At 42.8% G+C, this 26,449-nt stretch overlaps 1 protein-coding gene across 1 annotated transcript; it reads right to left on the bottom strand.

Moving 5' to 3' along the window:
- Nucleotides 1–7,268: 7,268 nt before the first annotated feature.
- Nucleotides 7,269–25,510, bottom strand: LOC308235930 (uncharacterized protein). Its single transcript, XM_080645178.1, has 5 exons — nt 25,347–25,510; nt 21,448–21,596; nt 20,300–20,426; nt 12,170–12,243; nt 7,269–11,090 (listed from the first exon to the last, which is right to left on the bottom strand). Exons 2-5 carry the CDS (start codon nt 21,460–21,462, stop codon nt 8,961–8,963), a joined length of 2,346 nt encoding a protein of 781 aa, XP_080501304.1. The 5' UTR covers nt 21,463–21,596; nt 25,347–25,510; the 3' UTR covers nt 7,269–8,960.
- Nucleotides 25,511–26,449: the final 939 nt, after the last annotated feature.

The following is a 26,449-nucleotide window of genomic DNA, read 5'->3' as shown; positions in this document are numbered from 1 at the left end:
TTCATTGAAAAAGATTCCAGAAAAACCAAGATGGCGGCATAGGTAAGCACCTAAACTGCTGCCCCGCACAACAATTTCAAAACTACAACTAAAAGACAGAACGGACACCATCCAGAACCACAGGAAAGCTGGCTGAGTGGAAATTCTACAACTAGAAGAAAAGAGGAAAGCTCACGGAGAAGGAGCGACAAAGAGCTGAGGTACAGAGACACGCGCGCACAGAGAGGAAGGGCGGCGGAGTGCCTGGCTGGCTTTCTCTGGCGGGAGGTGGAAGGAAGCCCCCGACTGCACTGAACCCCAGTTCCGACTGCACTGAACCTCAGTTCCGAGCGAAACTCTGTGGACCCAGGCTCATACAGGGGGAGTTTGGACTGTCAGATAGAAAGGCACACAGAGACTCGGAGACTCAGGGGAGCCGCGGCGGCAGGGGTCTGGAGTGCCCACAAAGACTGACTGCGGAGGTTGCTGCAGGCATTCCCTAGCGGAAGGGAGTCAGAAGCTCCCAACTGCACTGAGCCCCAGTTCCGATTGCACTGAACCGCAGTTTCGGGCGAGCCCCTGGGGACCCATGCTCTTACAGGGGAAATCTGGACTGTAAGGCGGAAACTCCTGAACTGCAGAAGGCAGAGGTCTGGAGACTCGCCCGCACAAGGGCAGGGCTGACAGGAAGCCAAGACTGTCTACTCTGCCCTGAGACTCCACCCCTTCCAAGCTGAGCACAGAGGCTTTTGCAATCTGGCAAGGCTGATCCTATAAGGCTGTCTCCAGCACCAAAAATCTCCCAGTGTAGACACAGCTGATCCTCACAGCCAACTGTCCTGCAGGTCAATTCCTCCCAGTGATAACAACAACAATCAAGAGTTAAGTACAACAAGGCTGTACACACAGTCCACAAAGGGGTGCGCTAAGAGTGTCCACCTCAGTTTAACTGGGGACGCCGACCCACTGGGCCATATAGGAAACCTAGCACACAAAGTTACCCTACCAATTCAGGGAAGCAGTGAAAAATGGGGAGACGAAGAAACAGATCACAAACGAAAGAAATGGAGGAAAACAAACAACTGGATATAGAATTCAAAACCACGGTTATAAGGCTTTTCAAGAATATCCTAGAAAAGGCCGATAAATATAAGGAGACCCTCGAAGATATGAAAAAGGACCAACTAGAAATTAAACATACACTGACTGAAATAAAAAATATTATACAGAGACCCAACAGCAGACTAGAGGAATGCAAGAATCAAGTCAAAGAATTGAAATACAAAGAAGCAAAAAACACTCAACCGGAAAAGCAAAAAAAAGAAAAAAGAATCCAAAAAGTTGAAGATAGTGTAAGAAGCCTCTGGGACAACTTCAAGCGTACCAACATCAGAATTATGGGGGTGCCAGAACAAGAGAGAGAGCAAGATACTGAAAACCTATTGGAAGAAATAATGACAGAAAACTTCCCCCACCTGGTGTAAGAAATAGACTTACAAGTCCAGGAAGCGCACAGAACCCCAAACAAAAGGAATCCAAAGAGGACCACACCAAGACACATCATAATTAAAATGCCAAGAGCAAAAGACAAAGAGAGAATATTAAAAGCAGCAAGAGAAAAACAGTTAATTACCTACAAAGGAGCACCCATAGGATTGTCAGCTGACCTCTCAACAGAAACTATGCAGGCCAGACGGGAGTGGCAAGAAATATTCAAAGAGATGACTAGCAAGAACCTACAACCAAGACTACTCTACCCAGCAAAGTTATAATTCAGAATGGAAGGTCAGATAAAGAGCTTCACAGATAAGAAAAAGCTAAAGGAGTTCATCACCACCAAACCAGTATTATATGAAATGCTGATAGGTATTCTTTAAGAAGAGGAAGAAGAAAAAAGATAAAAATTATGAACAACAAATACATATCTATCAACAAGTGAACCTAAAAATCAAGTGAATTAAAAATCTGAGGAACAGAATAAACTGGTGAATATAATAGAATCAGGGGCATAGAAAGGGAGTGGACTGATAATTCTCAGGGGGAAGGGGTATGGGGGGTGCAGGAAGAGATTGGACAAAAATCGTACACCTATGGATGAGGACAGTGTGGGGGGAGGTAAGGGCAAAGGGTGGGGTGGGAACCGGGTGGAGGGGAGCTATGGGGGGAAAAAGGAGAAACAATTGTAATAATCTGAATAAAGATTAAATTAAAAAAAAGATTCCATCTACAGACAAACAGCAGGACATTCTCTGCGTAGTGAGTAGACATGAGTGGGAGTAAGCTGAGTCCTGGGAGCTTGTTACTTTTTTATTTTTTGTCCAAAAGCAATGTATCTTCCAGACTTTCAATCTATCTCAGCAAAAGCATTTAATTATTAAAAACAATAAAACCTGCCCAGATGGCGTGGCTCAGTGGTTGAGCATAGGACTATGAACCAGAAGTCGGGGTTCCATTCCTGGTCAGGGCACATGCCCCGGTTGAGGGCTCCATCCCAGTGTGGGGTATGCAGGAGGCAGGGGATCCATGATTCTCTCTCACCATTGATGTTCCTATGTCTCTCTCCCTCTCCCTTCCTCTCTGCAATGAATAAAATATTTTTTAAAAAATTAAAAAAAGAAAATCTTATTAAAACATTATGGATAAAAATACTTTAAAATTTCAAAACTCTTATTATTTCTGAGAAAACCAAGAGGCCCTGTATTGGAAACAAGCTTTCAGAAATGTCTGTAGACAATATAGATGTGATCAGGTTGATGCAAACTGTACAATCTCCAGAATTTCTACAGGAAACAGAATAATGAATATTAGGTTGTTTATTTTAAGTTGACAATTATTTTGGGTTTAAATGATACCACTAAAAACTTGAAAGCTAAGTTTCCTGTTTCATGTTCACACAAGAAAATTAACATCCTTGCCCTGACCGGTTTGGCTCAGTGGATAGAGCGTCGGCCTGTGGACTAAAGGGTCCCAGGTTCGATTCCGGTCAAGGGCATGTGCCTTGGGTGCTGGCATATCCCCAGTGGGGGATGTGCGGGAGGCAGCTGATCGATGTTTCTCTCTCATTGATATTTCTCTCTCATCGATGTTTCTAACTCTCTATTCCTCTCCTTTCCTCTCTGTAAAAAAATTATATATATATATATATATATATATATATATATATATATATATATATGAAGAAAATTAACATCCTTACCACATGTCTCTGCATGAAGCAGTAACATGGAACTCAGCCACAGGCTTTGGTAAGGTGACCACGTTGAGAAGGGGTGTCTATTCACACATGGACTAGAGCCTGCAAGTAGGCTCTGCACTATCAGCCAGGTTGGTCAGTAAGGATTGCTCAGGGGCCCCATCGGGATGCCCTGGCAGCTCTACACAAACCAGGAAATAAGAGACTACAAGTGCAGTGATGTATTAATGTGCACAAACGCACAGGAACCTATGGGAAAAAAACACAAGACTGATAGAAGAAACACCTTTGCCTGATTTTATGAATGCATCTGAGGTTACAGAATAGAATTAGGGTGTTTCTGACTCAAAAGTATTACTAACTGGTAACAAAATGGAAAGTTCAGAGCTAGAACTAAGGCTAAAAGAGGGTTTTAAATGACATAATTAGTGTTAAAATGTATCATGAATGTGATTTTTGAACAGTAAGCATGTTACTCTCCGCACCTCCTTCTCACAAAAAACTTTGGTGTTGAGCTCGGGACTCTCATTGAGCAGGTGACTGCAATAAAAAATGGTTATAATTTACCCAAGACATAGAAGCCATACGTGAGCTAAATGTAAGATCTGAGATTAAAAAAAAATAGGGTTAAATCTTTATGACTTGGGATTTTACAATAGTTTCAGATATGACACCAACACAAAAATAGAGAAAGGTTAAATTACTCATCATCAACATGTATGCTCTATGCATTCAGCTCTATGCACATCAGGGAAAATAGTCTATCACAAGGGAAAAAGTGATTTTAAGTCAATTATCTTGAAGCATCTGGTATCCCTATTTCCCCAAGTGCTACAAATCAACAACCAAAATACAAAGATCCCAGGGAGAAAGATCAATCTCTGCCTTCATGTCCAACAATATTTGCTTGGGCAGAGTTTTTCCCTTTATTGGATTTACAAATTTTAGAGAGATTGTAAAGCCATCAATTAAGTGGTTCACATAAAAGAGAGGCATCTTTACCTGAGATTCCCACCAGGCCTGCGCTGACCTGCTCCAGCTCCTTCCACAACATTCTGGGCATTGAAACACTGTGTATGTGCTGCCTTCACTCAAAGTCAGCGCTCCCACATGGGTCAGCTAACTCTGAGCACGGTTATCCTCATACCTATTTTATGTACACCGTCCAGGATTAGAGCTCTCACTACAGCAACGTTCTCTGCAGAGTAGTTTCTTTGGGGCCCAAAGGTAGAGATGAGATAACTTTTTTCTAACCCTTTACTTTCATGTTGTGTTTTCCATCTGAAGTGGGTGTCATGTAGACAGCGTATGTAAAGGTCTTCTTTCCCTTTACATTGAGCTACCCCATGTCTTCTGGTTGAAGCAGTTAACCCATTTATATTGTGAGTGAATATTGATAGGTATATAGTTACTGGCATTTTTACTGGCATTTTTAAAATTAACTACTACAGTCATTGTAGGGAACTTTTACTTCCCATTCACATCAATGGATAGGTAGCCCAGACAAATCAATAAGGAAAAAGTGGTCTTAAATGATACAGTAGAAAAGATGAATTTTACATGTTTACAGCTGTGATTATCACCTGGAGTGTAACACAGGCAAACTGGTGTGCTGCAAGACTTTTTAGAACCAGCCACCCCTGGCTGTTTAGTCAATAGTACAAACTACATAACCAGAAGATTGTCGAATAAAATAAGTGACAAGAGCTAACATGGTTATAGATGTGTGGTACACAGGAATCAAAACCAGATTTTTTTTGTAAGATTGGCAAAATATATATTTTGGTGAACCATTGAATTTTAGTAATTAGTTCATGTCTGCCACAGGGGAAAAAAATTGAAATCTCTGATGTAGAACTTTTCACCGCAAAGCAGAATATGCATTCTGGAAAAACTGAAGACAGAATGCCCTCTAACCCAAGGGACAGTGCCTGCTTCATCTATTTTCCTAATGGCCACGTGAAAAAATAAAAAGAGACCATATGTGTATTTTGTATCAATATATCTCCTCAACATTCCTCACTACAGTACCAGAAAATGCAACTATTGTCTACATGGGATTGAATTATTTGAATGACCTGGATCCCATAGTATGTCCTTTAACAGAACAAATTTATAAAGCCCCTGGTCCAGATGAGTCCTAGTCACAAAATATGGGGACATACATAAGAGTGGTCCATGGGTATGTCAGAAAGTAGAGTAGAAGAATATTGAACATCTTGTTTCTGTAATGAATTTGTCAGTCCTTTGGGTGGGCACATGCATAGGAACTGATGTTTACCATCTTGTACAAATACAGCACTGGACACTGGAGAAGTAATAAACGTGGGGCTTTCATTTCAATAAGTGCTCTCTTGCTGTCCCTGGAACTTACAGTCATGGCTTGGTAAACACTCCAGGGACAGCTAATGCCAAAGGACAGACCTCTGGTCAGGTATACAAAATAGCTTTGCATGCAAAATAATAAAAGGTTTCTACTGCAAAGCTGCCATGGTCTCTGGGGTTTCTCTAGAACAGTGGTTCTCAACCTTTCTAATGCCGCAACCCTATAATATAGTTCCTCAACCATAAAATTATTTTTGTTGTTACTTCATAATTGTAATTTTGCTACTGTTATGAATTGTAATGTAAATATCTGTATTTTCTGATGGTCTTAGGATCTACAGCAGTGGTTCTCAACCTGTGGGTCACGGCCCACAGGTTGAGAACCACTAGCAGGGTCGCCTAAGACCATTGGAAAGCACAGATATTTACATTACGATTCATAACAGTAGCAAAATTACAGTTATGAAGTAGCAACGAAAATAATTTTATGGCCCTAGCCGGTTTGGCTCAGTGGATAGAGCGTCGGCCTGTGGACTGAAGGGTCCCGGGTTCGATTCCGGCCAAGGACACATGCCCAGGTTGTGAGCTCGATCCCCAATAGGGGACGTGCAGGAGGCAGCCGATCCATGGTTCTCTCTCATCACTGATGTTTCTATCTCTCTATCCCTCTCCCTTCCTCTGTGAAATCAATAAAGAAATATATATTTTTTAAAAAAATTTTTTAAAGAAAATAATTTTATGGCTGGGGATCACCACAACATGAGGAATTGTTTTAAACGGTTGCGGCATTAGAAAGGTTGAGAACCACTGCTCTAGAAAGAATGACCAATATTAGGCTACATTCAGGAAAGTGAGAATAAAACTTGTTTAACATGGGCTAATTCCACCCCAATAAACAAATAATTGATGTAACACTGAGAAATTCTTAAGGTTTCTAATGAAAATGAAGAAAAATCATTCTAATTAAAAGTGCACAGATGCCAATTTGTGAAATTCCAAAAATTCATATTCATATTAAAAACTATAAAAAAGACAACTATAGGTGTCCGCATGACAACTCGAGTGGTGGGCTACCTACTTCATGAAATAAAGCAAAATATTCCCCAAATTCTATGGTCAGTCATTGCTTTAGTAAACTCCAAAAAACTGAGCAGAAGCTACATGGGCTTGAGGGGCTGATGTGGGACAGGAAGAGCTTTTTTTTTTTTTTAAATATCCTTTATTGTTTACAGAGAGGAAGGGCGAGGGATAGAGAGTTAGAAACATCGATGAGAGAGAAACATCAGTCAGCTGCCTCCTGCACACCTCCTACTGGGGATGTGCCCGCAACCAAGGTACATGCCCTTGACCGGAATCGAACCTGGGACCCTTCAGTCCACAGGCCGACGCTCTACCCACTGAACCAAACCGGTTAGGGCAGGAAGAGCTTTAAATGCGGTGGTCATAGCACTGCAAAAAGAATGGCAGCCTATAAGACAAAGTGAAAAAACAGAGGAACAAGAAATAGGAAATGAAAAAAATAGATTTAATTTTTCTCAGTGCAGCGTGGCAAAGGTATCCTCTCTCCACATGCAGAGTTCATGCTGATTCTGCGTCCTGGATACAACAATGTCACAAGTATTGCAATATTCCTCTTAATTATGGAAAACCTATTACACAAACAGCACTGTCCTGAGTGTACTTCAATTCACCTAAACATCAAAACCACAAATGGACATGCACTCATAGAGTTTTCATCGGAACAAATTGGCACAGAATAGGAAGTAACTTTGATGACATTCTTTATAAAACTCAAGAACTATTTTAAAGTTCCATTCCATAGTGTAATTCTCTAATAGAAAAAATGTGCACCTTACAATGTATCCAACATTCCACGGAAAAATGTGCGTAAGTGAAGTCCATATAACATACAACAGCTCACAGATCTTTAAGGCAGAAACAATCAACCCCATGGTTTCACACATACACCAGGAATAACACATAGCACCATCAAGTGATATGGGAACAGAATCATATTTCCTTCTCAAAATAACTGAAATGATTTCAACATAAAATAGGTAACACTGTAAGAAATTGTACACATGGAAACATCAATTCTTTTGATATATTTAAGTATACAAATATTACCTAACTATATTTAAAGTTTGGAGTACACTGTGTAATAAACATTCCGATTTAGAACAATACCTAAAAGGCACTTTGGCTACCCATCTAATGTGAATTCAGTGATACTTTAAAATTCATAATCAATTACATACACATGTCAAGTTTTTACTTTAAAGTCAATTTAAGGCATAAATTCTTTGGACTTTTGTAAACTGTATATTTTGAACAAAAGTCCTCTCTCCTATATCATGAATGTAGAATTTCTACCCAATTACAATCCCCAATATTGACTGAGGTTGCAGGACCAACTATACAATTTCCCACATTCTTCAATTTTAAAGTTTCCCACTACAATGAATTCCAATGTGAGGAATAAGGTGCAAATGATTAAAGAATTTAGGACATATTTTACATTTGTATTGTTTCTCTCCAGTATGAATTCTGATGTCAGGTAAGATTTGCATACTGAGTAAGCTTTGTCACATTCTTTTTTTAAAATATATTTCTTTATTGATTTCAGAGAGGAAGGGAGGAGAGATAGAAACATCAATGATGAGAGAGAATCATTGATCGGCTGCCTCCTGCACGCCCCCTACTGGGGATGAAGCCCGCAACCCAGGCATGTGCCCTTGGCCAGAATCGAACCTGAGATCCTTCAGTCCGCAGGCTGATGCTCTATCCACTGAGCCAAGCTGGCTAGGGCTCTTTGTCACATTCTTTATATCTGGTGGGTTTCTATCCAGTAATAATTATCAGATGTTGTATGATGTATAAACGAAGATATACACTTTGACATATGCCTCGTGATTTGTCAGACCTTATTTGATCATTCTCAATGATAAACCATGGGTAAATCTTTGGATGAAAACTTTATATTATTGCTCTTTCTCTTTAGAATGATTCCTCAAATGTTGAGTATGTTAGACCTCAGGTTAAAGGCTTTCTCACACTTTTTACAGTCTAAGCCTTACCTCCACTATAAAAGTTTGCTTTTCAGTATATTTTGAGCTGTGTGTATGACTTTTCCACGTGCTCTACATTTGTAAGGATTCTATTTAGTATGAAGTCTCTCAGGTACAGTTAAAGGATTTTCTACATTTTTTCTCATTCATAAGGCTTCCTGCCAGTATGAAATCTGTGATGTTCAATAAGTTCTCACAGTTGGTACAGGACTTACGACACTCCTCACATCTGTAAGTCTTCTCTCGAGTATGAACTCTGCTATACAGTAAGGCAGGAACACTGATGAAAGGCTGTATTATATTTTCTACATTTACAAGGCTTCTCTCCAGAATGAACTCTCTGATGCTTAAAAAGGCCTGAGGAGCTGACAAAGGATTTGCCACATTCTGTACACTTACCTGGTATATGGTTTCTCTCCAGTGTGAACTCTCTCATGATTAATAAGGGATGAGGACTGGCTAAAGGCTTTGCCACATTCTCTACATTCATATGGCTTCTCTCCAGTATGAACTTTCTGATGACATGTAAGGGATGAGGATTGGCTAAAGGCTTTGCCACATTCTATACATTTATAAGGTTTCTCTCCAGTGTGAACTCTCTGGTGATAAGTAAGGAATGATAGAACACGGAAGGTTTTGCCACATTCTGTACATTTATAAGGCTTCTCTCCAGTGTGAATTCTCTGATGACAAGTAAGGGATGAGGACTGGCTAAAGGCTTTGCCACATTCTCTACATTTATAAGGCTTTTCTCCAGTATGAACTCTTTGATGACAAGTCAGAGATGAGGACTGCCTAAAGTCTTTGCCACATTCTCTACATTTAAAAGGCTTCTCACCAGTATGAACTCTCTGATGATTACTAAGGTGTGAGGACTGGCTGAAAGCTTTGCCACATTCTCCACAGTTGTATGGCTTCTCTCCAGTATGAATACGGTTATGTGTAGTAAGATATCTATGGCTGATGAATGCTTTTCCACATTCTCTACATTTATGAGGCTTCTCTCCAGTGTAAATTCTCTGATGTGCAGTAAGGTTTGAGGACCTTCCAAAGGTTTTGCCATTTTCTCTACATTTATAAGGCTCCTCTCCAGTGTGAATTTTCTGATGAAGAATAAGGGTTGAGGGTCGGCTAAAGACTTTCTCACATTCTCTACATTTATATGGCTTCTCTCCAGTATGAACTCTCTGATGTCGATTAAGGGTTGCGGACTCACTGAATGCTTTACCACATTCAGTACATTTATAAGGCTTCTCTCCAGTATGAATACTCTTATGACGATTAAGGGAGGAGTAATGACTGAAGGCTTTGCCACATTCTCTACATTTGTAAGGTTTCTCTCCAGTGTGAATTATCTGATGAAGAATAAGGGTTGAGGGCCGGCTAAAAGCTTTGCCACATTCTAAACATTTATAAGGCTTTTCTCCGGAATGAATTCTCTGATGAATAGTAAGGGATGAGGAATCACTGAAAGCTTTGCCACATTCTTTACATTTATAAGGTTTCTCTCCAGTGTGAATTCTCTGATGAATAATAAGACTTGAGGGCTGTCTAAAGGCTTTACCACATTCTTTACATTTGTAAGGTTTTTCTCCAGTATGAATTCTCTGATGATGAATAAGTGTCGAGTGTCGGCTAAAGGCTTTGTCACATTCTCTACATTTATAAGGCTTCTCTCCAGTATGAATTCTCTGATGATTAGTAAGGGATGAGCAATCACTGAATGCTTTGCCACATTCTGTACATTTATAGGGCTTCTCTCCAGTATGAATAATCTGATGACGATTAAGGGAGGAGGGCTGGCTAAAAGGTTTGCCACATTCTCTACATTTGTAAGGTTTCTCTCCAGTGTGAATTCTCTGATGAAGAATAAGTTTTGAGGGTCGGCTAAAGGCTTTGCCACATTCTGAACATTTATAAGACTTTTCTTCCCTATGATTTTTATGATGTTCAGTATGTTTTGAGGACTGACTAAAGCCTCTTCCATTTTCCCTGAATTTATAAAGTTTTGCCCTCCTATGAATTCTTCCCTCATGTACAATAAGAGTTAAATGATATTTAAAGACTTTGCCGCATGCTTTACATTTGTAAGGCTTCTCTTCAGTCTGAATTCTTTCATGTTGAGTACAACCTGAAGGCCAACTGGATGTTTTATTAGAATTTTTATATTTATAATGTTTTTCTTCACTATGGATTTTTTCCAGTCTATTTGGATTGAATATTTGACTGAAGATTCTACCACATGGATTACCTGTGTAAGCCTGCTCCCCAGTATGAATATTCTCCTTAGTGTAACTTGAAGATTCCAGAAAAGATTTGACACATCTATCTCCTTTGTGTGTCTTCTCCACAATAAGCAAGACCTGACCTATATGGTGATTGGACATTTGGTCAAAGACTTTTCCACTTTTAAAATGGTCCTCCACAAGCTCAATTGTCTGTTGATTATTAAGATATGACCCTTGCTTAAAGTTTTTCCAATGTTCGTTCCATTGACAACTTCTGTCTCCATTATATTTACTCTCCTGGTGATGGGAGATAGAAAGGCCTTTAGTGACAGCTATAAGTTCAAGAAAAATGTACACGTGTTGCATAAGAACCATTTTGTGATTCTCATTAAACCATAAAAGTTGTGTAAAAAAGTGTTCCCAATTTATTGAAATTATAGACAAAACATAAAAATAAAATTGTTTGAGGAAGAATAATGAATTCTTGTTTAAAAGATTGCCAAATTGCCCAGTTGGCGGGGCTCAGTTGGTGAGCGTTTACATATGAATCAGGAGATCATGGTTCGATTCCCTGTTAGGGCACATGCCAGAGTTCAGACTAGGTCCCAATAGGAGGCATGCAGGAGGCAGCCAATCAATAATTGTCTATCATTATTGATGTTTCTCTCTCTCCCTCTCCCTTCCTCTCTGAAATCAATAAAAATACATATTTTTAAAAATCTTAGAATGCCAAATTGAAATTTTAATTTTATAGGAACATTATAAATATCTAAATTTTAGAAATGAATGCCTGTAAGTTTAATCCCAACCAACATTTTATTTTTTAAATATATTTTTTTGATATTTTACAGAGAGGAAGGGAGAGGGATAGAGAGTTCGAAACATCGATGAGAGAGAAACACCGATCAGCTGCCTCTTGCACACTCCTCACTGGATATGTGCCTGCAACCAACTTACATGCCCTTGACCGGAATCGAACCTGGGACCCTTGAGTCTGCAGGCCGACGCTCTATCTACTGAACCAAAATGGTCAGGGCTCACCCTACATTTTATACAATTCTAATCAATATTTAAACCACAGACTGTTAGCTCCTAGTTTTCCAGATTTCCTTTCTAAGGATAAATAACAGTAAAAGGTTGTTTTCAACCATCATGTGCGGAAACACACTGATCTGCCAATGTAACTAACTTTAAAGTGGGAAACTATTTTATGCGTAGAACACTTGACCTCTTTAGTTAACAAGAATTGTATTATGAATAACCATTCCAGGTTAGTTTGGTTTATATTAACATCCCCTCTTCTCATTACATTCTTTGTCAAATTCCAAGGCTTTCATTAAGTGTACATTATCAAAACCACACCTTTTATATCTTACCAGTATAATTTCAGAGAATAAATCTTGAATTCTGGGCTTTAGCAAAAAGGCCTGGTTATCTTCAGATGACATAGCTGAAAGAAAACAAATTTTTAGTATTGACAATCAGCTGAGTGCAATTTGAAATTTACCAGCAAGTACAGGCCAAATGACATTTTTGAATACCCCAAATACAGGTGAAGAATTCAAAGAAAGCTCAAGATAGGTACCATGAGGAAAAGTACCATAAAAGTGGGACAAAGAGTTGCTTACATTTGCCAATGATACCGGCTCAAACCCCATGGCACACAATGGTAATATTATCAGAAAACTCCCAACTCCCAGTTTCTTCACTGGAGACAGAGAGAGATGAGGGAAGTGCGTGTTGAATGATCTACCTGTTTTGAAGCATCTTGAAGAACAAGTGTCTGTTGTACATGACACAAAGTGCGAACAAAATGGCAGTACACAGTGAGTGCCCTGTAGCGGCTGCTATTAAGAAACCATGAGAAATTGTTCAAGCACCATAAAGACTGTAATACTGAAGATGTATATCAAGCCTGAAAAGATACCGTGGACCTGAGAAAGAAACAGAACATTTCCAACTGGGAAATTAAACAGACAACTGAACCAAGAATACAGATCCTGAAAAGTGTTGACCGAAAGTACACTTTGTTCCGCAGATGGGTATTATTTGTTTCCTCCTATAGAAAGCATGTTCAAAAGCCTGTTTCTGAATCTCAACAAAAGATATTGTTAGGTTTGATCGAGCAATTGAATTGATACCCCTCCGCTGGGAACTGGCTTTCCAGTTCACTTCACTATGGACATTCCCTTTGACCATTTCACTTGTGGTGACCACATTCCATTCTCTCCCCCTCTGGGTATGCATAAGAAGTCTCCGCTCAGGAAAAAGCTGGCCAAAAGTCGTTTAAAAGCCTGTGACTCCTATCACTGGGTGCTGGAGCCATCCAGGCTCAGCTGCCTGGTGTGTGGATGATCGAAAAAATTCGTAATCCCTTACTACTCTGGCCTCGTGCGTTCCTCCTTCGGCGACCTGACAGATATCAAGTCATACAAAGAAACAGAAAAAATGTCCCACCAGAAACACAAAATAAATGTAATCAAATGGGCAATACATTAATGGAAATATATTAAATACCTGAAGAAAAATGAAAAAATAAATAGCTTAAAGACATAAAGTAGGAAAAAAGACAACTATATAACATCACCAAAACATTATATAACCAAAATGAAAATACAATGAGAAAGAAAATATTTTGCAGACGCCACACGGAAAGGGGAAATTGAAAAACATAATACCTATATTAAAAAGTACAGTAGAATCATCAATGAAAAACGTTATCAACTTGAAAAATCAAAGAATTGGCCTGGCAGCGGTGGCTCAGTGATTGAGTTTCGATCTATGAACCAAGACATCATGGTTTGGTTCCAGGTCCGGACACAGGCCTGGTTGAAGGCTGAATCTCCATTCGTGCAGGAGGCAGCCAATCGAGGATTCTCTCTCTTCATTGATGTTTCTATCTCTCCCTGTCTTTCCTCTCTGAAATCAATAAAGACTATTTAAAAGTAAAAGTTAAAAAACCATAGAATTTGTACGTAATTCATTAAAAATTTTGATTCAGGGAATCTAACAAACATGTGGTAATATGAAGGGAACTTAAGGGACTCCTAACACACTAACAAATCAACCTCCAAGGGGACTCCATAAAGACAGAATAATGAAAAGGATTAGGTAGCTTATATAAAAAATTAACAGTGAAGATCATGACAATTGGAGAAAGAGACATTCAAATACAAGCAGCTCACTGAATTCAAAGTAGAATAGAATATAAACATGAGAATAGGTAAAAAAACAAACAAACAATGAAAATACCATGAATTCCAGAATACAATCCTAAAAGCATATGAAAAAATAACTTCTTGAAAAATATTTTTCTACAAAAAAAAATAAAAGGAATAAAATCTTAAATCACTGCTAGAAGACACACAATGTAAAAGATAATGTGATAGCAATAACTTAAGTGGGTACAGAGGAAGAGAGGGTAACTAGCACACTTTTGTATGAAATTGACAGGAGTTTAACACATTAAGCGCCATGTCAGTCACCAGTGACTGACACTATATTTTCCATCTGAAAGACAGAACAGGTTGAGTGCTTAACATGTTAAAGTATATTGCTGTAACCTGGCCAGTGTTGCTCAGTGGTTGAGCAACAACCCAGGAATCAAGAGGTCACTGGTTCGATTCCCAGTCAAGGTACATGCCTGGGTTGCAGGCTTGATCCCCAGTAGGGGTCATGCAGGAGGCAGCTGATTGATGATGTTTCTCTCTCACCAATGCTTCTATTTCTCTGTCCCTCTCCCTTCCTCCTTTCTAAAAAATAAATTAAAACGCATTTTTTTAAAAAGTACATTGTTATAGCCTTAAAATATTTTAAGTAGCTCCCTTGGTCACAAAAAAAATACTATCTAATAAAAGAGTAATATGCAAATCAACCATCACTCCAATACACGCACAAGCCACGCCCACCAGCCAATCAGGAGCGAGTATGCAAATCAACCCAAACCAAGATGGCTGCGGCCACAGAGAGAGCAGGAGGAAGGCTTGGGTTTCCCCGGTGATGGAGGAAGCCAAGCTTTCCGCACACTCTGGCCAGCCCAGTCCTCCGGTAAAGGCTACAAAGTTTCAATTATAGAAGATAAATTAATCCCAACAAAAATGGTGGCAGCCACGGAGCTGGGGAGAGCAGGAGGCTAGGGTTGCCTCCGGCGATGGAGGAAGCCAAGTTTCCGCAGCCCTGGCCTGCTTTGGCCTCCGTTTAAGGATACAAAGTTTCAATTATAGAAGATAAATAAATCCCAACAGAAATGGCTACAGCCATGGAGCCAGCAGAAGCTTGGCTCCGCTCCAGGCTACAAAGTTTCAATTGTAGAAAATAAATAAATCCCAGATCCCAGGGCCTCCGCTTGGGTCGCCAGGAGGCGTGGCCGGCCTGCAAACCACCACAGGTCCCTCGCGCAGGCCACCCCATGCCCCAAGGGAGCCCCCACCCTGATCCGGGACACCGTTCAGGGCAAACCAGCTGGCCCCCTCCCATGCACCAGGCCTCTATCCTACCTAATAAAAGAGTAATATGCAGGTTGACCATCACTCCAACACACAAGATGGCTGCCCACATGTGGTCAAAGATCCTTCCCCCATGTGGACACAAGATGGCCACCACAAGATGGCCAGCAGGGGAGGGCAGTTGGAGGCAATCAAGCCTGCAGGGGAGGGCAGTTGGGGTGACCAGGCTGGCAGAGAAGGGAAGTTGGGGGCAAACAGGCTGGCAGGGGAGCAGTTAGACAACAATCAGGCTGGCAGGGGAGTGGTTAGGGGGTGATCAGGCTGGCAGGCAGAAGCGGTTAGGGACAATCAGGAAGGCAGTCAGGTGAGCAGTTGGGAGCCAGCAGTCCTGGATTGTGAGAGGGCAGTCGGACATCCCTTGAGGGGTCTCAGATTGGAGAGGGTGCAGGCTGGGCTGAGGGACACCCGGCCCCCGTGCACGAATTTCGTGCACCGGGCCTCTAGTAGAAAATAATAAAATGATCTTAGAAAATAATAAAAGGATCTGTTAATAGGTGACAGAATTATGTATTGCAAATTACAGACTACACATTTCTAAAAATATATATAAATACAATAAATTTCTCAAAACATGGTATATAAAGCCAACCTTCAAATTAGCTGTATTCCTGTATCATAACAGAAATTAATACAAAATAGCAAATTAAGTGCATAATTACAAGAATAACAGCATAAAGAGAAATGAAATAACTAATAGTTTACTTCATGTAGACGGTGCATAATTTCCATGCTGTAAAGTATAAAATACTGTTGGCCGCCATCCTACTTCTAGGTATATATTGAAAAATATTCACGGAGGATCGGCAAGAGACATTTACACATTTGTGTCCATTTCAATATGATTCACAAGAGCCTGCATTAGATGGAAGCAACTCAAATGTCCATGGATAGTTGAATAAATGAATAAAATTTACCATGTACATGTAATGCAATCCTTTCATGCCAACAAATAAAAACAGATGTTATCACGATACCACAAAGAGAAATATTGATGAAACTTTTTCACTGAAGCACACAAGTCACAAAGAGACAGATAATACAGGCTTTCCCTCAGGTGAGTAATGTAATGTAGTCCCTGTTATATATATTTAAAAAAACAAAACAAAACAAAAAAAAGGGAGTTACAAGTGAGCCTTCCTTTTATTTATTTATTTATTTTTATTTTTTTTTTTTTAAATATATTTTATTGATTTTTTACAGAGAGGAAGGGAGAGGGATAGAGAGTTACAAACATCGATGAGAGAGAAACATCCATCAGCTGCCTCCTGCACACCTCCCACTGGGGATGTGCCCGCAACCCAGGTACATGCCCTTGACCGGAATCGAACCCGGGACCCTTCAGTCCGCAGGCTGACGCTCTATCCACTGAGCCAAACCGGTTTTGGCGAGCCTTCCTTTTAAAGCAAGCCTTCCTTTTTTCTATTTTTTGTTTTTAAGGTATTTATTTTTCATTTATCTTCAGTAGTGGTTTAATATATAATGAGATTTTTGTAAGATGGAAGTTTTGAGAGATCAGATGCACAACAAAGAGAGTAAGAATCTACCTGAGAAAGCAGAAGCACCCTAAAGATATCCTATACCAGGGGTCCTCAAACTACGGCCCGTGGGCCACATGCGGCCCGCCAAGGATATTTATCCAGCCCACCGGGTGCCGCTGCCTGTCCTGCTTAGCAGCCAACTCGTCCCGGGCCCGCAGTGCGCATAGGAATTTGTTCATAGTTTTGTTTTTTTTAAACTATAGTCCGGCCCTCCAACGGTCTGAGGGACAGTGAACTGGCCCCCTGTTTAAAAAGTTTGAGAACCGAAGGAGAAACCAAGATGGCGGCATAGGTAAACACCTAAACTGCTGCCTCGCACAACAATTTCAAAACTACAACTAAAAGACAGAATGGACACCATCCAGAACCACAGGAAAGCTGGCTGAGTGAAAATTCTACAACTAGAAGGAAAGAGAAAAGCTCACAGAGAATTGGAGGTACGGCAAAGGGGCTTTGTGCGCGCAGAGAGGAAGGACAGCTGAGAGCCTGGCTGACTTTCTCTGGAGGAAGGGGGAAGGAAGCCTCCGACCGCACTGAATCCCAGTTAGGTCTGAAGGCGCGCGCGGGCCAGTGCGCACAAAGGCTGTGGAAGTTGCCACAGGCTTTCCCTAGTGGAAGGGAGTCAGAGGATTCTGACTGCACTGAGCCCCAGTTCTGACTGCAGTGAACCCCAGTTCCAGGCGAGCCCCTGGGGACCCACGCTCTTGTGGGGGGAGTCTGGACTCTCGGGCGGAGACTCAGGAGCCGGGGAAGGCAGAAGACTGAAAGCGCGCGTGCGCGTGCCAGTGCGCACAAAGGCTGCGGAGGTTGCCACAGGCTTTCCCTAGTGAAAGGGAGTCAGAGGATTCTGACTGCACTGAGCCCCAGTTCTGACTGCAGTGAACCCCAGTTCCAGGCGAGCCCCTGGGGACCCACGCTCTTGTGGGGGGAGTCTGGACTCTCAGGCGGAGACTCGAGCTGGGGAAGGCGGAGGACTGAAAGCGCACATGCGCGCAAGGGCAAGGCTGACAGGAAGCCAAGACTGAGACTCCACCCCATCCAAGCTGAGCACAGAGGCTATTGCAGTTTGGCAAGTCTAATCCTATAAGGCTGTCTCCAGCACCGAACTTCTCCCAGCATAGACACAGCTGATCCTTACAGCCAACTGGCCCGGAGGTCAATTCTTCCCAGTGATACCAACAACAATAAAGACTTAATTACAACAAGGCTGTACACACAGTCCACAAAGGGGTGCACCAAGAGTGTCCACCTCAGGTTAACTGGGGAAGCAGACCCACCGGGCCATATTGGAAACCTAGCACAAATATCTACCTTACCAACTCAGGGAATCAATGAAAATGCGGGGTCAAAGAATCAGATCACAAACGAAAGAAATGGAGGAAAACAAACGACTGGATATAGAATTCAAAACCACGGTTATAAGACTTTTTAAGAATATCCTAGAAAAGGCCGATAAATATAACGAGACCCTCGAAGATCTGAAAAAGGACCAACTAGAAATTAAACATACACTGACTGAAATAAAAAATATTATACAGAGACCCAGAAACAGAATAGAGGAACACAAGAATCAAGTCAAAGAATTGAAATACAAAGAAGCAAAAAACACTCAACCGAAAAAGCAAAAAGCAAAAAAAAAAAAAATCCAAAAAGTTGAAAATAATGTAAGAAGACTCTGGGACAACTTCAAGCGTACCAACATCAGAATTATGGGGGTGCCAGAAGAAGAGAGAGAGCAAGATACTGAAAACCTATTGGAAGAAATAATGACCGAAAACTTCCCCCACCTGGTGAAAGAAATAGACTTACAAGTCCAGGAAGCGCACAGAACCCCAAACAAAAGGAATCCAAAGAGGACCACACCAAGACACATCATAATTAAAATGCCAAGAGCAAAAGACAAAGAGAGAATATTAAAAGCAGCAAGAGAAAAACAGTTAATTACCTACAAGGGAGCACCCATACGACTGTCAGCTGATTTCTCAACAGAAACTATGCAGGCCAGACGGGAGTGGCAAGAAATTTTCAATGTGATGAATAGCAAGAACCTACAACCAAGATTACTCTACCCAGCAAAGCTATCATTCAGAATTGAAGGGCAGATAAAGAGCTTCACAGACAAGAAAAAGCTAAAGGAGTTCATCACCACCAAACCAGTATTATATGAAATGCTGAAAGGTATTCTTAAAGAAGAGGAAGAAGAAAAAAGGTAAAGATAAAAATTATGAACAACAAATACATATCTATCAACAAGTGAACCTAAAAATCAAGTGAATTAAAAATCTGAGGAACAGAATAAACTGGTGAATATAATAGAATCAGGGGCATAGAAAGGGAGTGGACTGATAATTCTCAGGAGGAAAGGGGTATGGGGGGGTTCATGAAGAGACTGGACAAAAATCATACACCTATGGATGAGGAGAGTGGGGGGAGGTAAGGGCAGAAGGTGGGGTGGGAACTGGGTGGAGGGGAGCTATGGGGGGGAAAAGGAGAAACAATTGTAATAATCTGAATAAAGATTTATTAAAATTAAAAAAAAAAAAAAATAAATAAAAAATAAAAAGTTTGAGAACCCCTGTCTATACAATAAAAGCCTATATGCTAAGTGTCCGATTGACCAGTCAACTGTTCAACCAATCAAAGCGTACTATGCTAATGATATGCTAAAGAGCTCAACTGCTCGCTATGACGTGCACTGACCACCAGGGGAGAGACGCTCCGACTGGTAGGTTACCTTGTTGCTGAGGTCTAGCTGATAGGGACTGTGCAAGAGGGGTAGACACACCCTGGAGCACTCTCGCAGTCCCTCCCTGGCTAGTCAATCTCCCACGTCTTTCCCTGGCCCCAGTGGATTCCCTCGGTGGGCCTGTGCCCTCTTACAATCTGGGACCTCTCCAGGGATGTCGGAGAGTCAGTATCAGTATTGGCCCAATCATGTAGGCCAGGCCAAGAAACCCCACTGGTGCACAAATTGGTGCACGGGACCTTTGTTAAAATAATAAAAGAGCCCTAACCGGTCTGGCAACCTGGGCATGTGTCCTGACCAATGACCTCTTGATTATTAATGGCTCAGTGCTCAACCACTGAGGCAAACGTGATGGACCAGGAAGAGGATCTTGTTCTAAGATTACCCACAGTAAATTTTCAAACAGGATTGTGTCTCCTATACTAGTATGTCCTTTTCCATGAGAACTATAAATTTACAGTTCTCATGGAAAAGGACCCTGAAAGGTCCCAGGTTCGATTCCTGTCAAGGGCATGTACCTTGGTTGTGAGCACATCCCCAGTAGGGGGTGTGTAGGAGGCAGCTGATCGATGTCTCTCTCTCATCGATGTTTCTAACTCTCTATCCCTCTCCCTTCCTCTCTGCAAAAAAAAAAAAATCAATAAAATATTTTTAAAAAGAAAATAATAAAAGGAACAAAACCCCTGCATAGGAGTTCAGGAAAGAAGTCATCCTTACCCACGGAGGCCAGGTTGCTGTAGTTCTCCACCATCACATCCAGGTACAAGTTCTGCTGAGCTGGGTCCAGGCACTCCCATTCTTCCTGAGAGAAATCTATCGCCACATCCCTGAAGGTCAGTGGTCCCTTAAAGAAAAGACAAGACACAGTTACCAAGAGGCCACCAGAAGACTTCATAATGTCACCCAACACGAAAACAGTGTTAGGAGAAGAGGTTTGGACCTAGGGGGTATCCTGAATTATCCAGTAAGATCACTTTGCCCCAGTAACGTTCTCTGATATGTTTTCTAACACTGAAATTTGAGGATGACACATGTCCAACAATCCATGGTACAGATTTCGCTTTTCAGGACAATAAACTTTAAAATTAGGGCATGGACACAGGCATATGGATTTCTGAATGCTGTGTTTGCATCATTAAGGGTCAGTGGTGTATATTTCTCAGCGGGAAATGTCAAGATGAGTCTGAAATATAAGCAATTCTTCAAGTGTAACACAGAAAACGACTGCACTTTTCTGAAAATACTGATGCTGATCCATGTTCTGAGATGGGGCCTCTGCTTCCACTTGGGTTACAAGCTCACTTTTTACTTGTGATACCAATGTTATCGGGTCACGTGCCATATGTCTGAAGAGACAGAAAAAATTCATATATAACTTTGATCTCAAGGGGTTTGTTAATGGAATTTACAGTTCTCATGGAAAAGGACATACTAGTATAGGAGCCACAATCCTGTTTGAAAATTTACTGTGGGTAATCTTAGAACAAATCCTCTTCCTGGTCCAGCAGGTTTGCCTCAGTGGTTGAGCACTGAGCCATTAACCAAGAAGTCACTGGTCAGGACACACGCCCAGGTTGCCAGACTGATCCCAGTGTGGGGTGTGCAGAACGCAGCCAATCAATGATTCTCTCTCATCATTCACGTTACTATCTTTCTCTCTCTCTTCCTTTTTGCAATCAATAAAAATATACATCAAGAATGAGAGAGGGAAATATAGCAACTGCTGATATTGACTATCACAAGAAAATAGGAAAGAAATAAAGAAAGGAAAACCTAGCAAGGCAAAACATCAAAAGTAGAGAAATAAATCCATAGATATTAGTGGAAAAGCAAATACAGCCTCTGACCCAGGACACATCTTTTACCTGAGAAGCAGCCATCTGGTCCCGGCTACTGATCCTGGTCCTGGGATGATTTCTCAGGGGACAATATGATGAGGAGTCACAGAATGTACCTTCAAAGGCGTCTGCACAGCCTGTTAATCAGCTCACCTCACACCCCCAGTCAGAAGAACCTGGAAATGAGGAAAAGGCCACCCCATCCAGTCATTTTTCCCAGGAGCCAGGAACAATGAGGTCCTACATGTGAGGTGTTTTATTCTGTCTTCATGTGTCTGTCGTTCCATAGGCTTCCACAAACTCCTACAGAAATGAGAGCATGTGCTCATTTCCTGAAACACCAAACGCAACAGAGCACCCCTCACGTCCCCCCCCAAAAAGCCTGAGGCCCATGGTATGCCATCTTTAACCAGTTCACTCCTGAGGCCTGCGTTGCCCACCCAGAGCTGATTTCAGTAGCGCTAGGTAACAGGCATCAGTCCCAGCACACCTGAGACCTCTGGGTAGTGTGATGATGTCACAGCCAACTGCTCTGAGTCCCTATATTCTTCCGAATTCTGCTTGCTACGCCATGTGTCAGAGTAGGATCCATTTCTCTGGGAGTGCTTACTCCTAAATCCTGCTCATATTGCTAATTGTGAGAGCAAGTTCCACCTTGAACCCTAATCACTGCACCAACTGTTGGGAACTTAGTCTAAGTTCCTCCTTTACCCTCAGCTCAACTACAACAATTGTGGGGTCCTTGCTTCTCTGCCAGGGGCTGGACCTTCTTGAACACCAAACAGTAGAAGGAGAAGCCATGAGAACTGGTGGGTATATAAGAGAGTCTTTATTATAGAAGCTAGTGGCCCTGTAGGCACTGGTAACAATAAGCCATCGGACAAAACAGCTCTTCACAACAGTCCTATACAGGTAGCCGTACACTGGCTGATAAACAATTACATCTTTCCCACAAACTAGCAGTAGCCTCTGTACCCACAGTCTCAAGAAGCAGCAGTGTCCTCTGTGCCTATACTTAACATCTAAGCAGCCTCACATAGTAGTGGACCTGAGCTCCCTGCATCTCCCCAGTCTCTTTAGCACGGTGGCTTCACATGGTAGCTATATCTGAGCTCTCCATAAGCTCTTAGCCTCACATCATAGCAGTACCAGCTCTCAGCTTCATCTGAGGTCTCTAGCCTTACTAATACACTGTAATACTACTTAGACAAAAGAGGCTTTCTACCAACAGTGACATCAATTCTCTAGGTCCGTGGTCGGCAAACTGTGGCTTGCAAGCCACATGCGGCTCTTTGGCCCTTTGAGTGTGGCTCTTCCACAAAATACCACGGCCTGGGCGAGTCTATTTTGAAGAAGTGGCGTTAGAAGAAGTTTAAGTTTAAAAAATTTGGCTCTCAAAAGAAATTTCAATCGTCGTACTGTTGATATTTGGCTCTGTTGACTAATGAGTTTGCAGACCACTGCTCTAGGGTATAAAAGGGAACAGTGTATAGTCCTTAATCACCCTGATTAAGATTCCCAAGCTCAGAGTGTCCTTGGCTGTCTGGCGTATTACAGATGAGTCCTTCACACTCTAATTATCCTTGACTATCTGGTATCACTGGCATGGTTCCCACAGGTGGCTTGAAGCAAGAAGCTTTACCAGTGCAGGTGTCCTAGGTAGATTTCCTTCCTCTCTTCCCAGGAAATTACAGAGAATAGATCTTCATGATAAAATCTTTGGGAAATGTTAGATATTCCAATACACTGATCAAATGAATTCACCATGAATAGATGTGCTCTGTGGGAACCAAGTTGCAGGTCAATCCAGTCCATCCTTCAACATTTTCTGAGAATGGAAAAGAGAGACTTGAGGGGATCAGCTCCTTTGTGGCTCACAGTCAGTAAATGAACAAATCACATAAAGGGAAGGAAACAGCTGCTCACAGAACTAGACTGACTGGTAAGATCATTGACATCCTTACCAGGTGCTCGCTGAGATCGCCTCTATTACTAAGTGCCAAGGAATGTTTCGAGACATGATAAACAGTAGACAGGATACAGGAGTCAGAATGTGAACTACACACAATATATTTAAAACCGAAAACAGTGCTGCTCAGCCTTTTGGCTAAGATCAAGTATAGCATCTGTTCTTATCAGTTTAATATGTGTTACGTCCTCTCTCCGAGGACATTATATGAAATGTATTTTTGGAGTAGGGATATGGAACGGGAGCTTGCTCCGTCCACTCCAAGCATCAAGGCGGTATTGCAGTACCTCTGGAATGGTGCAAGAAGAAAAACAAAGCAAAAAACAAAACCCACAAAACAATTAGGGTGGTTATTTTTTTTTTTTTATGTAATGATATCTAGCTTTAAAGATGTAAAACTGTGGAGACTACCTTAAATTAAGAAAAGAATAATAAGAACTGCTTGTGAGAAATCACCAAAGCTTATTTCAGCATTTAATGACTATTTACATGAAGGAAATGTCAGAAATAGAAAATGCAAATCCATTGGGGAGAAAAAAAGATTGATGCTTCTAATATTTCTTGATAAAGCACCATATGGGGGCAGATTCAGTCATTTCATGTCCCAGGTCACCTCCTTCTTGCCATCCCAGCAAATGACAAGGGGCCCATCAGGAACATACCAGTCTCTCCCTCTGTGTGAATAAGGTTTGCAAATGGAAGCAAATAAGTATACATTTGGCAAACCTTATAAACTGGAGATTTATAATTCTCAGTCAAATCTGTTTAAATAAATCAGTTCTTAACCATATAAACACACAAGCCCATATATCACAATTTAATCATCCACATGCCATCAGCTCACCTCTCATTCAAATTAGGGTTCCCCTCCTTCCCACTACAATGTATTTATGTCCATGGATCTGTTTCTGTCTCACCGTCTCATTCTCCACTGTGGTTCTTTCCTATATTTCACTTCCCTATCCCTCGATCTTTCTCCCCTTTTCTCTCTGTCTGTCCCTACACCTGGACCATGAACCTCCTGAAACCCATTTCCCTTCAGGTGCTCTTTCTCCTGGTCTCTGATTGCTCCCATCTCCACACACGTCTGCGTCTTTCCCTCCCCACGCCCGCGGCCCCTCTGCTGCCTGTTACAGTCTGTCCTGCTCCCCACAGCTGGCTGACTCCGTGCTGCTTCCCCCTCTGCCCCCTCATCCCTGAGCCCCCCTTTCTGTCCCTGCACTCGCTCCCCCAACTCTTCTCCTCTGAACCAGTGTCTCTGTCTGACCTGCCTCCTCCTGTGTGGCCCCCACTTCTGCTCACCAGGACCCTCTCCCTCTCAGCTCCCCTTCCTCTCTGGGCTCCCCCTCCTCCCTATTTCCCCACTTCCTCCTCAGGCTCCTTTCCCGAGTTACCCCCTCACTCCTACCCTCACGGTCCAGTCCCTCCCACACCCCCTATGGGCCCCTCTCTGTGGACCCCTCACTGCCCTTTCTCCCTCCCACGTGTCTGTCTCTCTCATTCCCTCTCCTGACCCCCCCAGCCCGGTTCCCCGCCCCCCGCAGTCACCGCTCCCACAAAGCCCCTCCCTGCGGGCAGGTCACCTCTTCTGGGGACACCGCGTTCTTCCCCCTGAGCTCCACCCCATGGAAACTGTGCTCCCCTGGCATTCAGACCCCTTATTAAATGGGGGTGGGCCTAGGAAGGCGGGGTGCAGACCCCCAGGCCGGGAGCCATCCGGGCTCTTTGGGTGGAAAGCGCCGGGCGGGGGGAGGGGCGCAAAGGGCGGGAACCCACTGACCCAGACTCTCAGCCCCGCGGGGAGGACCGGCGGCCCCGGGAACGGTTTTCAGCAGGAAAACCGCGCGGCAGGCGGTGGCCCACAGCCAAAGGCGGACAGACCGCGGGCCAGGGCCTCAGTTTCCGCCCAAAGGAACGCGGCGCCTCCACTGCGCAGCCTCCCGGGACGCGGACTCACCGCTGTGAGGGGCTCCGGGGCGGGGACCTCAACAAGGACTTCAGCGCCTGCAGCGCCCCTCAGCCTTCCCTGCTGGGAGGAGGACGGAGAGCAGCAGCTTTAAAACACAAACACGCTCCTCAGGGGGAACCGCCACCTTCCTCTCCACAGCCGCTTCCGCGTCTGCAAGAAACTGCGCATGCTCCTCCCTGCGGGATGGGCGGGGCCAGAGCCTGAGCTGAGCGACTCCGCTTGGGAGTGGGGGGTGGGGCGAGCTCCTGTGCAGGGATGGAGGGAGGTAGGGGAGCGACGGGACGAAGGGGTCAGCCTAGACTTTGTTTCCACAGCTCTTTCACAGCTTGGGGCTGAGGGCTGATGCCCCCGGAGGCAACTAAGAAATGCCCTTACCAATGCATTCTTGATATCTCCTCCCTGGACTCCCTTGACCAAATCCTGCCTCCCCTCCTCTTGACCAACACCTGCACCAGCATCCTGACCCGGTGTTGCATACTTCTACTCTAAAGGAAACCTAGTCACCCCCTCAGAGCTGACATCAACACACTGGTCTCCGCCTGCGGTGAGAGAATGCAATGCAGTTTCCTAAAGTCTCACCCTCTGGGGCTGGCTTCTGTAAGTGGGACCAAACATGAGGGAATTCACACAGAAGTTTCCAGATCCCAGAGGCTGTGCTTAGAGCTACTGGCTGGCCTGCCCTTCAGCTGCAGGTGTCCCAGGGAGGTGTCTTTCCCAGGATCTTCACAGGCCTGTAACACATTCTTACAGTGAATTGACAGAGAATTCAAAAGGCAGGCAGATTGGGTTTGAAATCAGAAACTTTCTGCCTCCAACATCCTGAGTCATTAAAACCTCAGTGAGTCCGAAACCGGTTTGGCTCAGTGGATAGAGCGTCGGCCTGCGGACTGAAGGGTCCTGGGTTCGATTCCGGTCAGGGGCATGTACCGTGGTTGCGGGCACATCCCCAGTGGGAGGTGTGCAGGAGGCGGCTGATCGATGTTTCTTTCTCATCAATGTTTCTGGCTGTCTATCCCTCTCCCTTCCTCTCTGTAAAATATCAATGAAATATATTTAAAAAAACAAAAAACAAAACAAAACCAAAAAAACCT

The sequence above is a fragment of the Plecotus auritus genome (genome assembly GCF_963455305.1).
Source record: "Plecotus auritus genome assembly, chromosome: 10".
In the NCBI taxonomy this organism is placed as follows: domain Eukaryota; kingdom Metazoa; phylum Chordata; class Mammalia; order Chiroptera; family Vespertilionidae; genus Plecotus; species Plecotus auritus.
Note: the sequence above shows the minus strand (reverse complement) of the source record. Positions and strands in the feature narration are given on the sequence as shown.